Below are 17489 nucleotides of genomic sequence, written 5' to 3' on the forward strand. Positions count from 1 at the left end.
ACTAAATAAACTGTGTCTGCCCAAATGAAACATGGTAACATGCATACAAAGTTCATTACTATCACCAGACAAACCAACAAATCTTTTATACATGTTAATACCTTTGGTACCTCACAATGCAAGCAGGTTTCTCCAGGCTTCCTGACCTGACCCAACCCATATCTCCAGGCCACATCACCCAACCCAACTCTTCAGGCCTCCCGTATAAACCCAATTCTCCAAACCCGTCTGATCCCAGCTGATCTCTCAGGTCTCCCTGGCCCATCTCAACCTGACTAGACTCTCTAAATCTTCCTGGTCTAGTCAACTTTCCAGGCCTCCCCTATTCAGTCTGTCTCTCCGAGCCTCCCTGACGCAGCTCAAATTCATTCTTCGGGCTCCTGTAATTCATCGATTGAATTAGACAACATGCATTTGATTAGTGTCACCATATGGTATATGTAGTCTGTCAGTCCCGATTTGTACAACATCCATGCTGGATAAATGAAAAATGCATGCCTATGTTTACTATAGTTTCAGTAAGGATTGGTAATAATGGATTGTTATGAATGCTTTGTATCCTCTCAGTCATGGGTTTGACTCACATGACTAACTATTGGATATACCACGTGCTCCAGTGGCAGTTGCTGAGGACTTTGTTACATGGTAACTCTACCTCCCAATGACAGAATTAAGATGTCTCATTCTGTAACCACTGCCCCCCACCCCCAACCACACCCTCTGTGACAGTCCATAAAGAACTCTGCCACTCATTGAGCACCCCGCCCCCCATAACAATACATAGAGAAAACTCTCACTGAGAAATCTCCCATCTGCACCCGAAGGCAGTGCTATTGCTCCACTTAGATAACTACATGCTTAACTGGGCATTTTATCATTTGTTGTGAACCTTATGGTGAAAGCTGCCCCTTTCTCCTCCTTTTAGATCCGGCGTGTGATTGGTGACTTTGGTGTTCCCATTGCCATCCTTATCATGGTGCTGATAGATTTCTTCATTAAAGACACCTACACACAGGTTAGTAGGTTCACTGATTACCATCTGGTCAATAATGACTCTCTTCCTTGGAGGGGAGGGAAGCAAGATTTCTCTAGAGGCAGGTTGGCTCCCAGATGGCGTGTCTGGCAGTCGGAGATTGAAACTGAGCTTGGCTCTGTGACAGACTCGGTGATCTGATTCTAGATGGCTGGAAGGTCCGCAACACTCCAGGATGTTATTGATGATTGATCAGATATCCTGGCTTATTGATGGGACTGTGAAGGGTAGGTCGGTTACAGGCTGTTGGTGTTCCTTCCACTAGACTCAAGATACCTTCAAAAAATAATGCCCTAAAGATAGAATTATCCTAGCTGAACTAGCAGCTGGAAGGTTACCAGTGCTGTAAGTTGCATGGTCTTGGCCAGGTACACTCCAGCAATACCCCTGTGCACACCTGGGGAAATCCTAAGCTTTGGTTCTTGCCCAAATTGTCTGACATTAGATAGGTGTGTTATATCTCTATAGGGTGAGAGTCTGCACATCATATGAGGCAAAGAAAAGCTATACTTAGGTGAATTTGTCAGTAATTTGGTTCAGAGCCTCTTAAACATGGTGTTGCTTTTTGCACAGGTCAGGCACCCAGCTGACCAAAAACAAAATGTAGTCAATAATGTTGGGTATTATGTGTCTATTTTACACAAAGCTATTTAATCTCAATCTAATTCTTTTCATTGTAGAAACTCTTTGTTCCTGACGGTCTTCAAGTGACGAGCCCCAGTAAGAGAGGCTGGTTTATCCACCCTCTTAAAGGCTTCCCCTATTGGATGATGGCTGCCTCAATTGTTCCAGCCATCCTGGTTTTTATCCTGGTCTTCATGGAATCTCAAATCACAACGTAAGTGCTTTGAAGACAATATCTGAGGCCTGAGGTGCTGGTAAAGCAGTATTCATGTTGAATGATCTATTGCTTAAAACACAGCTCTAAAGTTCTTTGAGGAACCTTCTAGGGCTGAAACCCAGGCTGAGAATTATCCAGTATATATACTTTTCTTTCAAATGTCTTTGTACTGTGAGGGTTGTTTCCTGAGACCTGAAGATTGGCTATCCTCCTCACTATCTACAGAGGTACAGGAAACTCTCCGATTTACCGGCACCTAAATAACTGGAAATCTCTGTTAACCGGCAAAATTCAGGAGTAGGTTCAGGTAAGTTTTTCTTCATATTAGTGGCCGTTCCTGGATCTGTGGCTGTGTAATCGGGGTTCCTGCACTTGTTGCTAAGCAACAGGGACGCTTGGTCTGTGGCCGGGCTTCTTGCACCTGTTGCTAAGCAACAGGGAAGCCTGGATTTGTTGCTGTGTACGGAGCTCTCGTACCTTTTAACTATAACTCTCTGTAATCCGGACTTTTTGATAAACCGGCACCACGCCGGTCCCGTCGGTGCCGGATAAAAAAGAGTTTCCTGTACACAAGTCAGAATTACAAAGGTATTATTTATTGGGCACTACTAGTTTATTAATTGGTAATTTAAATCAAAGTTTGTAACCAATGAAAAATCTGGTATTATCTATCAATTCCCCCCACTTCTGTCGCACATCCGATTTACATTCCTGCCTTTGTCACCTCCAGACTCAACTATTCCAATACTCTCCTGGCCAGTCTCCCATCCTCTATCCTCCGTAAACTTCAGCTCATCCAAAACTCTTCTGCTCTTACTCCATCCTCCAACAATTCCCACTCACTCATCACCCCTTTGCTGACCTTCATCGACTCCCAGGTCCCTAATGCCTCAACTTTAAAATTCTTATCCTTGTTTGTAAATTCCTCCATGGCCTTGTACCTTCCTATTGTTGTAAGCTCTTAGAGCCTTACAACCAACCACCCCAGAACTCTCCGTTCCTTGACTCTGTACTTTTGTGCATTCTCCCCCTCTCTTCACCTTGCCATTGGCAGCTAAGTCTTCAACTTTGCATCACGCTCTGGAATTCTCTCCCTAAACCCCTCCACCTCTTTACCTTCCTCTCCTCCTCAAAGGACCTCTCTAAACCTGACTCTTTGACCAAGCTTTTGATCACCCTTCCTACTATCTCCTTTATCTCAGGGTCCATTTTTGTCCCATCACATAGACCTCTGGTAAGTATCTTGGGATGTTTATCTATGTTAAAGTCACTATATAAATGAAACAAAGGAGTGAATAATGACCCCAAATTGCTGTTAATAAAAGTGCAACTGTTATTAGCCTAACCTGTTCTTTGTTTCTTTCAGGCTTATTGTCAGTAAGGCAGACCGGAAGATGGTGAAAGGCTCTGGATTCCACATGGACTTGCTGCTGATTGTGGTAATGGGTGGAATCAGTGCCCTTTTTGGCGTGCCTTGGCTCAGTGCCACCACTGTGAGGACCGTCACCCATTGCAATGCCCTGACTGTGATGAGCAAATCTGTTGCACCAGGCGACAAGCCCCAGATTCAAGAAGTAAAGGAGCAGAGAATAACTGGACTAGCGGTCGCTATTCTAGTGGGTGAGTAAGGACGGAATAGTCAGTGTACAGTGTAGGGCTGCATACTTGATACTTTGGTAAAGGATATACTTTAGGTAAAGGATATTTAGTACAGTAAGCCTGTCGCTCAGGCGCATTCTTCAGTAAGTTGTATCCCAGATTGACAATCACTTAGAAGCACTCTCAGACATATATGCCCTGGGAGGTCAGTCAGTGGCTCCTTGGTAATAATTTGATTAATGTATGATGAATAACACAACAGTATATGGTTAATAACCATTGGAATACTTACGTTACATTTGTTGTACGTTTTTAAATTTATTTTCCCAAATGCGTTCCTGATGAGGTTTGCCATTTGTTTGTGACCCTGCGCATCTCAGAATGGGATAGAATCCAAGTCTCTCCTTGGCCTTCTCTCCCTCCCTGTCCCTCTCAATCTCACCCACTGCTGCTCCATAATTAACTGACATCTTTGTGGTGATGCAAAGTTTTTTTTCAGGATGATATTATGCTTGTTTCAGCTTGCATTGAATGCTTCGACATTTTTAATTAATAACATATATCTGTGAAATATTGTGCAAAATATGTAAAACCGATGAAATTCAAGAAAGGTTTAACAGAATTGATTTGGAAACTCAATGTATTAATGAGTTATGGCAAACTTCAGCTGCCCTGGGAGAGGGTTCCACAGGAAGCTGTGAACAAGCGAAGGAATGTCTTTCTCAGTCCAGTTTCAAACCCTGATAGTAGTATTCTGCTGCACATCTTGCATCACAGCAGTGCCTTATCATATCTCTCAGAACCATCCAAAGCACTTCACATCCAATTAATTGCTTCAGCCTGCAGTTGCTGTTGTCTTGTAGGTGAAAATGGCAGCCAGTTTGCACACAGCAATGATGCCAAAATCAGCAGTGCGATGATGGTTGTGTTGGGTGAAGGAGGACTGTTGGCTAGAGCACCAGAGGAATACTATGCTCCTCCTCACATAGTGCAATAGAAAGAAAGACTTGCATTTCTGTAGCACCGTTCATGTCCTCAAGACGTTCCAGAGCGCTTTACAGTCAGTGAAGTACTTTTGAAGTGTAGTCGCTGTTGTACTGTAGGAAACACGGCAGCAAATTTCCACACAGCAAAGTCCCACAAACAGCAATGTGATAATGACCAGATCATCTGTTTTAGTGATGTTGGTTGAGGAATCAACATTGGCCCAGGACCCCGGGGAGAACTCCATTGCACTTCTTCATAATAGAACCACGGTGTAACGTCTCATCCGAAAGATGGCACCTCCAACAGTGCAGCACTCCCTCAGTACTGCGCTGGAGTGCCAGCCTAGATTTTGTGCTCAATCTCTGGACTTGAGCACATCATTAACATTCACCTGAAATACCAAAACAGGCAGATGAGACATCAATTTAGCATCTCACGGCAGGCAGCATTCCCTTAGTATTACAACCTTCTGACTTAGAGGCAAGAATGCGATCCAGTGAGGCAAGCTCATTCAGCACCAGTTTGGCACCTTGCATTGGATGTGAAACCACATCCCACTTAAGCCTAATGCATTTAAAAAAGTTAGAAAATGAATAATAGCCCAGGCAGTCTACTGAATCTCCTTTAAGCTTCTAATCTTAGAAAATAGTCAACAGTCCCAATAGCTGTTTTCTAATATTAGAAATGTTGCCAGTATTCAGACGCCAACAAGCAGGGAACATGTACGTGTCTAAGTGCCCCATAACAAAGACTACTTTCCTGTGACTGGCCAGAGCTGTGAGTCAGCAGTATAGCTCAATGCTACCCTCACATTACACCTGCAGTCTAGCTCCATCATCTGACCATTCATTGTGAATTGTGAATACAATCTCAGGTCTGACCTGTTCATAGCTTGGTTGTAATTGCATCTGAATTACCATCCTCTCAATAATTTGCATGGATTAATTTTCCAGGCCTGTCGATTGTGATCGGAAAAGTTTTGCGTATGATCCCACTTGCTGTCCTGTTTGGAATCTTCTTGTACATGGGAGTGACATCTTTGAATGGAATCCAGCTGTTTGATCGTTTACTCCTAATGCTGATCCCACCCAAGCACCACCCAGACTGTGTCTACGTTCGCAAGGTAAGAACTTGCATTGAGACAGTATGATCTACTGAAGAGGCGAGTGGTTAGTCACAATGGGCCGGATTTTTGCTGCAGAAATAACAGTGAGGCTAACAGCGCTCACTGTTATTAAAGTGTAAATTGGACAGCAACTTCCAGCGACCACACATGTGCAGTTAAACGCCGAAATCAGGAACTAGCTGTCCGAGTTGCCCTGCTCCTCCACAAGCTGCTCTATACCGGGTATCTCGCCAAAAGACTCAGCATTAAAATAGATGGAATGGCGTGAAGTTGCGGTACTTACGTGATAGATACCCACTAAACTCACCAGAAAAAGCTAGGGCTTGTCCATTCCAGTGTAAGTACAATTTTAATGGCATGATAAGTCTTAGTTACTGCTAAACAACCTTTCTGACACTGAAAATTAACTTTTACAATTGTGGAGTCTCATTCCATTTAAAAAATATAAACAGTAAATAAATTTGTTTTTACTTTTTCTTTCTCTTTTATCTCTCGCTCTTAATTCCATCTTTCTTTCCCTCTCTATTTCGATTTCTGTACAAGATTTGTCATTGAATTAAATATTCTAACTTACACTTTCTGATTCAGACTCTGCACGCCTCAGTAACGATTCTTCAATCTGATTTGTTAAGTTCACACAGGTCCCACAGCTTCTGTAGAGTGCTCTGCACTGAAATGGCTCTCTAATTACAGTGGGCCAGAAATTCAGGTCCCCACGGGTGAGTACGCGCTGGGTACTCACGCGTAGGGCCAATGAAAGTGCCGGTTTCGTGCATGCACTGTGCATGCGCTGGAAACCGGAACTTCCATTCCCTTGAAGGAAGGGGTTCACAGGTCGAACACGTGCGCCAGAGAGGCAGCGCGTACGCCTGGAACTTCCGTTTTTTTTCCAGGTTTCTCCGGGAGGGTAAGTCTCCAGGAGCTATGCTTTTAAGAAGCAGCCGCAAGGCCTGCTTTTAACAAGGTAAGTGGTGAATTAAGTAAAATTAAAACATTTTTTCCACAGGTTTATTATTTTTAAATACTTTAAAGAAAGGTAAGTTTATTTTTAGCCCCGTTAAAAACAGTAATTAATTTTTTCAAAAATTTAAATTATTGTTTGAAATAGTTATTTTATGTAAATTATAGTTATTTTTAAAATGTGATGTTTTTTTAAAATTTATTTGAAGTTTTAGTTATATTTTGGGGCTGAACTCTAATCATAGATTTGACAGGTCTTCCTGTCAAATCTATGAATAGAGATTCCCTGCTACGATTGGCTCCCCATGGCCTAAATGATCCCAGGGGACGCTTCGAACTAACTGCGCCCCTGGATACGCAAGCACTGCGCGCTGGCAACTGGAGGAGGCCCAGGATCGGAATCCCACACGGGCCCACAGCACAACGGCCGGCGCGCTAGGTAAGTGCAGGTCGGGGGCTTGTGCCCGCGGGAAGCCTCCGACCCGAATTTCTGGCCCACTAGTAAGTTCTGGTGCAAAATCCCATAGAAAGTCTATGGGCAAGTGTAAGTGTAATGAACGGCTGGTGCCATTCGTTCACTGGCTGAGAGCAAACTCCAGCCCAAAGAATATTGCCTCGCCTTTCGAGGTGCAGTAGGTCACCAGCAGGGATGATTTTCTGATTGGCAAATCTGACATAGCATAACAGAGAAAGAAAAACGTAATGAAAAGAAGATATATTCTTTTGTGCGTGATCATTCCTCCCAAGACTGAATGTAAAGTGTTTAAATCCTTCCAGAACACAACTTTTGAAGGTTTCTCTGTTTTTTATCTAGGTCCGCACCTTGCGTATGCACATCTTTACTTTCATTCAGCTTGTATGTATTGCGATCCTGTGGGCGGTCAACATGTCTGTTGCATCCTTGGCTTTCCCCTTCGTGCTGATTCTTACTGTTCCCCTCAGAATGTTTGTGCTCACCAAGATCTTCTCAGCACTAGAGATGAAAAGTGTAAGTATCTAAATACCTAAGTAAGAAATCTTTCTGAACTTTTCTTCCATAAGAAATTATAAGTTGAGCCTAACTCCATAATAACGGTACTTTGGTATCTGCTTTCATGGAGACACAGAGGTTTGCCAAACCTCCAGGATTGTTCTGGAGTATCCAGGTTAAACTCCAGGACACCATTAAGAGCAACCAGGGACAAAAATCATTGGGGCATTAAAAAAATGTGAGTTTAAAAAAAAAATTCCTTGAACACTTTGTTAGTTATAAAAATATTGGAGATGGGAAAAAAGCTGACAGATAAGAATCATCTAATTGGGTAACAAAGAGTCTGTTTGCTTTCCAATTAGTGTGGGGAGACGCTGGGCCATGAGGATAGACACGTCAGTCGACCAATGACGGGAGCGTGGGGGTGGGGCAAATGGAGATGGGAGGTCATGTGATGAAACTTCCAGGAGCCCGTCCAACCAGAGTTGGCAATGCTAGGAGACAGGTCTCTCCTGTCCATTGTTTATGAGGCAGGCCTCCATTGGCTGTTGTTGTCTGCTCTTATGGAGACATGCCTTCTGTCTCTTTTTTTATGGAGAAAGTACTTCAGTCTTCTCCTATTTGTTCTCATTGAGACTGTTGTTCAATGTTATGGTTCCATAATTAAAAGATAACAATTTTATGGCCTGAAAATGTCTTTTGCTTGTTGATAAAACCCTTGTTACAGGAAACTTTCGATTTACCGGCACCTAAATAACCGGAAATCTCGGTTAACCGGCAAAATTCAGGAGTAGGTTCAGGTAACTTTTATTACTTGCCTTCCTCCATGTGTTGCTGTGCAAGAGTGTGGCTGCAGCTGTTGCTAAGCTACAGAGACGCTTGCAACTTGTGGCCATTGTTCTGAACCTGTTGCTAAGCAACAGGGTTTGTTGCTTTATACGGAGCTCTCAGCTCTCTGTATCTTTTACTATAGCGTTCGGTTATCCGGAATTTTTGATGAACCGGCACCACGTCGGTCCCGTCAGTGCCAGATAAAAAAAAGTTTCCTGTACATCATCCCAGAATCCACGAACTTGCTGAACGTCAGTGTATCTGATAAAGTGATATTACAGGATTATCCACTTTTTCTCCTACCAAGGTCCATTCAGGTTTTTGACACAATACATCAACTCGTCACTGTACTGTCAGAGAACCAAAATGTCAGCATAGCGGTATTTAAGTGATGGCTATCAAGTAGGTTAATTTGTAAAACTTATTTTTAGTATTGGCAATCTGTTGGAGTCCGTGTAAAAAAATTCACCGCTGACATTAATAAAACTGAAACAACTTTCGGGCCCAGATACAGAGACGTTCTGGAAATGCAGGCAATGTTAACATATCAGTACATTGCCATGTAAATATTCAGTCACTGACATCCCATTCGATTATCAGAAATATTAATTGAATTGGATTCAAATCTGCTATTTGCAATGTCTTTGGCCACTTTTGTTTCAATGTGATGAAATGGTTTGGGGTCCAAGTTACACAAAAGTGGTAATGTAACTTAGGAGACTAGAAGTGTGCTAAAGCTATGATGTTGAGGCTCCCTCTAGGAGGCTGTCTTTCACCAATTACTGTTTGTACAGAGTGCTGCTGCTTCTCCCAGCTCCACATTCAGATAAGTATTTTTAACAAACTTACATTTTTGGTGGCGGCCTTCAGCGGTCCCTTTAAGAACCATCTGCTAGGCCCGATGTAGACCTCTTTTTCCTGAATGCCGCCGGTGCTGGCTGCCTCAGGGCAAACAAATATTGCAGAGGGGGGCCTCAGGCAGGCATAAGGCTCCGCATTTGCGTGTGCAAAGGACCTAATTTGGTCCATCTCTGAATCTTTCCTTCCTTTCCTAGACTTCTCTATCTCTATCTCTGGGGATAGGCTATCCACTGCTGTCTATTACAAGTTCACGGACTCCCACAGCTAACGGGATTATACTTCTTCCCACCCTGCTTCCTGCAAGGACTCCATTCCCATCTCCAGTTTCTCTGCCTCCACTGCATCTGCTCTAATGATGCCGTCTTATACACCAGAATTTCCGAAATGTCCTACCTTTTCTTCAACTGAGGATACTCGACCAAGTTAGCTCCATTTCTCGTGCTTCTGCCCTCTTCCCTTCTCTCCCCTCTCAGAATCATGATAGGGTGCCTTCCACCCCACTGGTCTCCGCAATAGGCAGATCATCTTCTACCATTTCTGCCACCTCCATCACAATGTTACCACCAAACACGTCTTCCCTCTTCCCCACCCCTCTGGGCATTTTGAAGGGACTGTTCCCTCCATGACACTCTGGCTCACTCTTCCATCACCTTCGCCACACGCTCTTCTTCTACATCGAGGAAACCAAATGCAGGTTGGCTGATTGTTTTGCTGAACATCTCCATTCGATCCACAAGGGTAATGCCCGCAGCCCCCCACCCGCCTCTCCCCGAGCTCCCTGTTCACTTCCCATTTCAATTCACCATCCCACTCCTAGTCTGACCCTTCTGCCTTTGCCCTTCAACACTGTTCCAAAGAAACTCAACGCAAGTTCAAGGAACAGCACGTCATCCTTCTAGCCTCTTTCCTTAACATTGACTTTTACAGCTTCGGACCTTAACTATAGCTCCCATTGTCTCTCTGGCAGTAGGTGCTGACAATGAGAGATAGGTGTGCCAGTGTTTTTAGGGATTGGGGAGAGAGCAGGTGGTACTTGGGATAGGGGCCTCCTGCTGCAACATTATTGGTGCGGTGGTCTGCACCCTTGGTGTCGATCTGCTTTTTCTCATCCACCAGTTTTTCATTCTTCCCTTTCTACCTATCCCCCTTTAGTTAGTCACACACTTTTTGTGTGTCGTATATGTCTTTTATTTCTTTGCTTTGCCTCATTATGCCTCCTTTGTCTGCTGCTAATATCCCTTCTGCCATTTAAACATCTCCTGTTCTTCACACAAGCACTTGACAGACCATTTTTATTTCTTTTGCTGTGCGCGTATTTTTCTTCTCCTTTGCCTTTCACTTTTCCCTTGTTCCGTTCCTTTTTAAAGGCTGTTCATCTGTAATATCTTCCGGTCCTGACGTAGGGCCTAACACCTGAAATGTTAGTATTTTCAGCGTTTTCTGTTTTTCATTTTCGATTTCCAGCAACTGCATTATCCTGCTCGTTGTTTAGAATGACATCAATGTTCGTCAAAATGTACCCTTGATATTTTTTAATGTAAAACACAAGTCAATAATTAGTCTTTCAATCAAATAAGGTCGCCTTATCTGAGGAAGGGGTCGCCTTATCTGAGGAAGGATGTTCTTACCATGGAGAAAGTGCAGCGAAGATTCACCAGACTGATACCTGGGATGGCAGGAATGACATATGAGGAGAGATTGAGTTGATTAGGCTTATATTCGCTGGAGTTTAGAAGAATGTGAGGGGATCTCATTGAAACTTATAAAATTCTAACAGGACTAGACAGACTAGATGCAGGAAGGGTGTTCCTGATGGCGGGGGTGTCCAGAACCAGGGGACACAGTCTAAGGAGTAAGCCATTTAGGACAGAGATGAGGAGGAATTTCTTCACCCAGAGAGTGGTGAACCTGTGGAATTCTCTACCACAAAAGGCAGTAGAGGCCAATTCATTAAATATATTCAAGAAGGAGTTGGATATATTTCTTAAGGCTAAAAGGATCAAGGGATATGGGGAGAAAGCAGGGACAGGGTACTGAATTTGGATGATCAGCCATGATCTCATTGAATGGTGGAGCAGGCTCGAGGGGCTGAATGGCCTACTCCTGCTCCTATCTTCTATGTTTCTATGTAAATGTTATAGACTCACAGTCCCATCATCAAGATGGTGGCATTTATACCCATCCAGGAATTCAGTGAAGTAACAATGCTTTGATTTGTTTTATAAAGCTGGATGGCGACGAGGCGGAGCCTACCTTTGAGGAGAAGGAAGGTCAGGATGTTTACGATGAGACAGCAATGCCACCCTAAGGACCTCAGACCCATATACAGGACATAACTGTTTGCAAGCAGCAGCTTAAGAGACAACAGAAACATTCACCTGTGTCTTACTTATTTCTCTTTGTTAAGTAATGAAAAAATCTGCGCAATAGCCAAAAGGGAGGATGAGTGCCTCTAATCTAATATATGTAATTATGTAATCGTTGCTTAGTTTTAGCTTTGGAGATGTACAATTGTCAAAATACGATGCAGCCCAGTAGTTGGGGCTAAATGAAATCACATTGTGGCCATAGTAACCTGATTCAGAAATTTGACCAGACTTCCTTGAGTTTAAAAGGGACTAATTGACAAGCAGGACAACTTTATGCTCTTTTGCCAAAGATCCCAGAGTTTTCTGTCTTTAGACAAGGGTACAAATGAAATGTTAAACTTACAAGACATTCATTTCTGGCTCCTTTTGAGTCAAACTAATAATGCCATTGCCCATTTTGATTCCAGTTCTGTAGCGAGTAATGTTACTGCAGCTCCAGGTAGTAATACTAAAGAGATCACATTGCTAACCCCTTCTTCTCAAACCAATTACATTACATTCCAATGTACAATTGTAAATCTGGCAGAATGTTCATTTCTTTTTACATCATCCAATATAATTTTATCAGGTAAGTTCAAAACGTAGAATTATTCTCTCCATTGCAAGTTTTGGACAATGAAATCACATATACCTTGTAAAATAATTTTATTTTGTTCTTAATTATTTTACAAATTTGACTTTAGAGAAATCAGGTGAAATTTATAGTTTGGGGATTGGTGGTGCTCAAGGGCATGATGGAAACTCCTTTAAGGGTTTCTTAGGCCTCCATAGTTGGGGGCGCCTGTTTATGGGGGTGGGGGGCAAACCAGCAATGCCGGGAACATGGAGGTCCTGCCGAATTTAATGGCAAGATCTCATTATTTCTTTACCCTGTTTCCCGCCTGGTAGCTGGGCAGATTGACAGTAGTGGGGAAGCCACCAGTAGAAGGCCGCAGCCGGGTAACCATTGGTGACGGTCCCCCTGGCAACCGGGAACATCGCAGGTTGGTGTGGTGGAAGCAGTCGGCCTGGCCATCAGGAGGGGAGATGGGGGGTAATCAGACATATCGAAGGTTGGTATAGGGGGGAGAAGACGGACGGCAATCGGGAGGGAGGGGGGACCTGGAAACAACGTGGGTTTGGAGGGGGGGGCGATCGCAGCAGAAGATTTGCTTGGAGGAGACACACTGCTGCCCCTCCTGGCCCACGAGCAGTGCTGTAAAAAGTACCTTCCTGCTGGATCCAGCTGCTCCCGCCTCAGGGAAACCCGGCCGACCAGCGTTAAATTTAAACGGCTGCCAAAATAGTAGGAATGGAGCCTCATTTACAGATTATAATCACGGGCCCGCCTCTTCAAAGCGGGTTAATTGGATGCCCCCAAACTTGCTGCAGTTAAAATGGAAGCAGGTATGGTCACGGCATGGTTAAGGTCGGGTTTTTGCAAATTTCCCGGCCCTCTTCCGCCCGTCGTGGGGTGAGGGGTTAAAATCCCCCCCCCCCCCCCCCCCCTTAGTTTCTCTGGGTTTCAACCTGTATCGTTCTGGGTAGTTTAGTAACTGATTTATTCCTAGATCCAATTGCAGACTCTATCCTCCTTGCTTTGAAGGGCTTCCTTCAACAGAATGAAATGCTGAATAATGTTTTAAATAAGTGGCTAGACTCAAAAGGAAAGCAGTTTCTTTTTTCTGTCAAATATTTTAACCAAGTGAGATGCTTTTTTTAAAAAAAATAGTTGCTTCGGTCGAGATCCAGTTAAGCTGCCTGATTCCCTGGTGTGTTTTTTTTATATTTTGTGGTGTACTTACTGACACCTATCCATTCCACTGCTGAATCCATTCAACACATTTGCTTTGATGATTCATCCCACATTTTGATTGGTCAATACTACTTCTTCACACATCAAAATATCATCATTGAAATAACACAATTTCATTCTTCCAGTTATTGGACTATATATAAGATAGAAACACCTCTTGTATATCTAGACTTCATTTCTGATTGGATCCATGATATTTACTTTCCGGCTTTGCACAATGGCATATCAGAGAAATAAAAACACATGCCATAAAAACCAAAGAAAAGTTCCATCACTCTTTAAAAAGTTCAATTTGGAATTGTTCAACATTTATACAGGCACTGTTGACATGGTACTGTTCAGGATTTCCCCCATCACATTGCATAGTGAATATTGTGAAAAATATTGTGGTGCTAAGAGATGATGAGATGAAGACATCTTCTTGATGATAAATTGATAATCCTGTGATTACTAAATGATGTGATTATTTTTTTCAGTTTGCAATGTCTTTTTTAAATAAAGATTTAAATAAACCTTCAAACAATCTTTAACTGCCATTTTTTGCCAGCCCGGTAATCCAATATCTCTGAAAACGTCAAACGTTCCTCCAGTTTATGGCCTACTTTCTTCAGACTGGACAAGTTTCCAAACTGTTTAATACCTGCACCAATAGGTTTATTCAATGCAACCATATATATATATATATTTCAGACAGTTTTTTTTATAGTTCCCTGCTTACAGGCTTCCAACACAGACTGCATGAAGCGTCCTGATTTTTTTGTTGTGGAGGTGAGGAACACCACAACAGTTGTCCAAAACAAGTACTTGCCACACGAGGGTGCTGTTGACTTATTCTTCGTTCTAACTGCTTCCTTCCTCTTCCCTCCCTTCCCCCTCTTCCTTTCGTCAGAACGGGAAAAGGTTAGAGATGTAACCGTCTAACATCTCTAACCTTTTCCAGTTCCGACGAAAGTTCATCAACCTGAAACGTTAACTCTGTTTCTCTCTCCACAGGTGCTGCCTGACCTGCTGAGTATTTCCAGCATTTTCTGTTTTTATTTCAGATTTCCAGCATCCGCAGTATTTTTTCTTTTGTAGTTGGATCATTTATCTGCGTCTCCCGACTATGGAGGTTACTTTGGTCATGAGGTCAATGTGTGGTGTGGGATTTGATTTGTATATGCTCCTTATTGGGGAGGAGATTCCTTCCTTAGGCTCTTTCTGGTTTCCAAGGTGACAGTTGGAAAAGGGTTATCTTGAGTGAGATGTAAGACAATGTTCTGTCTTCTTCTTCTTAGGCAGTCCCTCGGAACCGAAGATGACTTGCTTCCACATTAAAAATGAGTTCTCAGCTGACTGATGAGTCCAATGCGGGACCTACAGTCTCTGTCACAGGTGGGGCAGACGGTGGTTGAAGGGGTGGGTGGGGTGCTTGGGTTGACGTGCGCTCCTTCCGCTGTTTGCGCTTGGCTTCCGCTTGCTCCCGGCAAAGAGACTTGAGGTGTTCGGCGCCTTCCCGGATGCTTCTCCTCCATTTTGTGCGGCCTTGGGCCAGGGATTCCCAGGTGCTGGTGGGGATGTTGCACTTTTTCACGGAGGCTTTGAGGGTGTCCTTGAAGCGTTTCCTCTGCCCACCTGGGGCTCGCTTGCCGTGTCGGAGCTCTGAGTAGAGCGCTTGTTTTGGTAACAGTGAACCAACTGGATCATTTTGGAGTGTAGGAGAAGAGGGATGAGATCCTATTGTGCCTTTGTTTTGTTTTAATTCTACCTTCAGTGAATGGCTGGGGAAGGCATAGGAGTTTGTTGCTTCAGGGCCTGGAATAGTCACATAAGGCTTCCAAGCTGTCTTGCTCCACCCAAGAATGTGGCTGGATCGATCGCTCGCCACTGACCAAATCTGGGATTGCTCAATGTCTGGTGAAAATGCAAACCAACAGCTTTTCATTTCGCTCTCTCTCATTCAGATGACCAAGTGATGGGATTTGATTTTTTACCTTTTCACTCCCTCAATAGTTAATCCCCGCAGTGCAAGACTGCTGCAGGTTTGATTATCTGATCCGCGACTGTCCCCGTGGTTCCATGGGCTTGCTTGGCTGCCTTCACCCTCAAGGTCCTCTCAGTAGTCCCTTCTGTTGGGACCTGGATAAATCACTAGTTGCCAGATAGCATCTGTGTTTTTCTTTGGAAAAGTGTCAATACAGTGTTAGAAGGATTTAATACAAGAAGAAAATAGCACAGCTTTGTCAAAAATTACAGAAGACAAAATCAAATTGTTAAACTCCCCAATACCAGTTCAATTGATGATGCAAACCGAGAGAGATAGATGACTAGAAGAGACTGGGAGATTCTCAAAGGGCCCGGAACCTTCTCCTTGGCCCTCAGAATGGACGTGGAATGTGACTTCTCAAGTGCTTTAGATTTGGTTTGCTTCTTGCAATGCCTTGAATTTGATTCTTATATTCTCTGGAGCTTTTTTTTTTAATCTTCAAGGAAAAGCCAGACCCCAAAACTGTTGACATGTTTGTTATCCAGAAATACTGTGGGATCTTCAAGGATCACCTTTCACAATTTTAAACTTTTGCAATAAGACCTGTAGGACTGTGCACTTTTGAAAACGGTGCAACACTGGGGGGGCATTAAGGAGACTGGTCTTGAGAATAAGATCCTGGAAAGAAAAATGTAAGTCTTGAGGTCAAATGCCAGCAGATGATGAGCCAAACATAGCTGACACAAAATCACAACCAGCTTACTTTAAGATAACGTTTTTATTCATTGATGGAATGTGGGCGTCGCTGGCTGGCTAGGCCTGCATTTAGTGCCCATCCCTAATTGTCCTTGAGAAGATGGTGGTGAGCCGCCTTCTTGAACCGCAGCAGTCCATATGGTGTAGGTACACCCACAATGCTGTTAGGAAGGGAGTTCCAGGATTTTGGCCCAGCGACAGTGAAGGAACGGCGATACAGGTCCAAGTCAGGATGGTGTGTGGCTTGGAGGGGAACTTGGAGGTGGTGATGTTCCCATGCGTCTGCTGCCCTTGTCCTTCTAAGTGGTAGAGGTCGCGGGTTTGGAAGGTGCTGTTGAAGGAGCTTTGGTGAGTTGCTGCAGTGCATCTTGTAGATGGTACACACTGCAGCCACAGTGCGCCGGTGGTGGAGGGAGTGCCAATCAAGCAGGCTGCTTTATCCTGAATGGTGTCGAGCTTCTTGAGTGTTGTTGGAGCTGCACTCATCCAGGCAAGTGGAGAGTATTCCATCACACTCCTGACTTGTGCCTTGTAGATGGTGGAAAGGCTTTGGGGAGTCAGGAGGTGAGACACTCGCCGCAGAATTCCCAGCCTCTGGCCTGCTCTTGTAGCCACAGTATTTATATGGCTGGTCCAGTTCAGTTTCTGATCAATGGTAACCTCCAGGATGTTGATAGTGGGGGATTCAGCGATGGTAATGCCATTGAATGTCAAGGGGAGATGGTTAGAGTCTCGCTTGTTGGAGATGGTCATTGCCTGGCACTTGTGTGGTGCGAATGTTACTTGCCACTTTCCAAAGTTAGAAGCCAACTCAATAACAAAGGCCTGGATATGCAGTTTGCCCTGCCACAGAGTCCCACCAGCAACACAGCAGAAGGATTTAAACAAGGGCAGAATGAGGGAGTGACATCATTTAATTTTTTTCAATCCAAAATTGAGACTATCCACTCAGCTTCCTCCAGCACCCCCTGCCATTCCTAATTTTCCCATGTCATCGACTACCCAAGCTCCAACCACACAACACTCTATAGCATCTCTGTTCTCTCCACCCTCGCCCTCATCAGACTCATCTCCTCCACGAGACCTATCTCCTGTTCCTTTAACTCCCTCCCAACTCATTCTCTCCATTCAACCCCACCTGTCTTCAGCCCAATGCTCACTGACATTGTTAACTTTACTTTCCTCAGGCACACCTCATGATACTGTTCCTAAAAAAAAAATCCATGATCCCTCTAACCACCACCACATCTCCAATCTATCTGTCCACCCTAAGGTTCTGGAATGTGTCATCACTAGTCACCATGCCTACCTCTCCCACCATTCCTAGTTGAAACTCACAACACTGAAACCACTGTGATCAAAGCCACCAACAACATTCTGTATGCCTGTGGTTAT

At 43.9% G+C, this 17489-nt stretch overlaps 1 protein-coding gene across 3 annotated transcripts in view; it reads left to right on the plus strand.

Annotated features, from left to right (window-relative positions):
• The window catches only part of LOC147101101 (anion exchange protein 2-like), a 72054-nt gene extending 60481 nt beyond the window's left edge, over positions 1–11573 (plus strand). For all 3 annotated transcript variants that reach the window (XM_085966285.1, XM_085966286.1, XM_085966287.1), the window contains 6 exons: positions 926–1015; positions 1714–1871; positions 3241–3494; positions 5414–5583; positions 7361–7534; positions 11436–11573. In XM_085966285.1, coding sequence (XP_085822411.1) covers positions 926–1015; positions 1714–1871; positions 3241–3494; positions 5414–5583; positions 7361–7534; positions 11436–11516 — 927 coding nt within the window. In that variant the 3' untranslated portion in view covers positions 11517–11573. The remainder of the gene's footprint in view (positions 1–925; positions 1016–1713; positions 1872–3240; positions 3495–5413; positions 5584–7360; positions 7535–11435) is intronic.
• Positions 11574–17489: the final 5916 nt, after the last annotated feature.

The sequence above is a fragment of the Somniosus microcephalus genome, chromosome 24, assembly GCF_052327205.1.
Source record: "Somniosus microcephalus isolate GS21.2 chromosome 24, FLI_Smic_1.0, whole genome shotgun sequence".
NCBI lineage: Eukaryota > Metazoa > Chordata > Chondrichthyes > Squaliformes > Somniosidae > Somniosus > Somniosus microcephalus.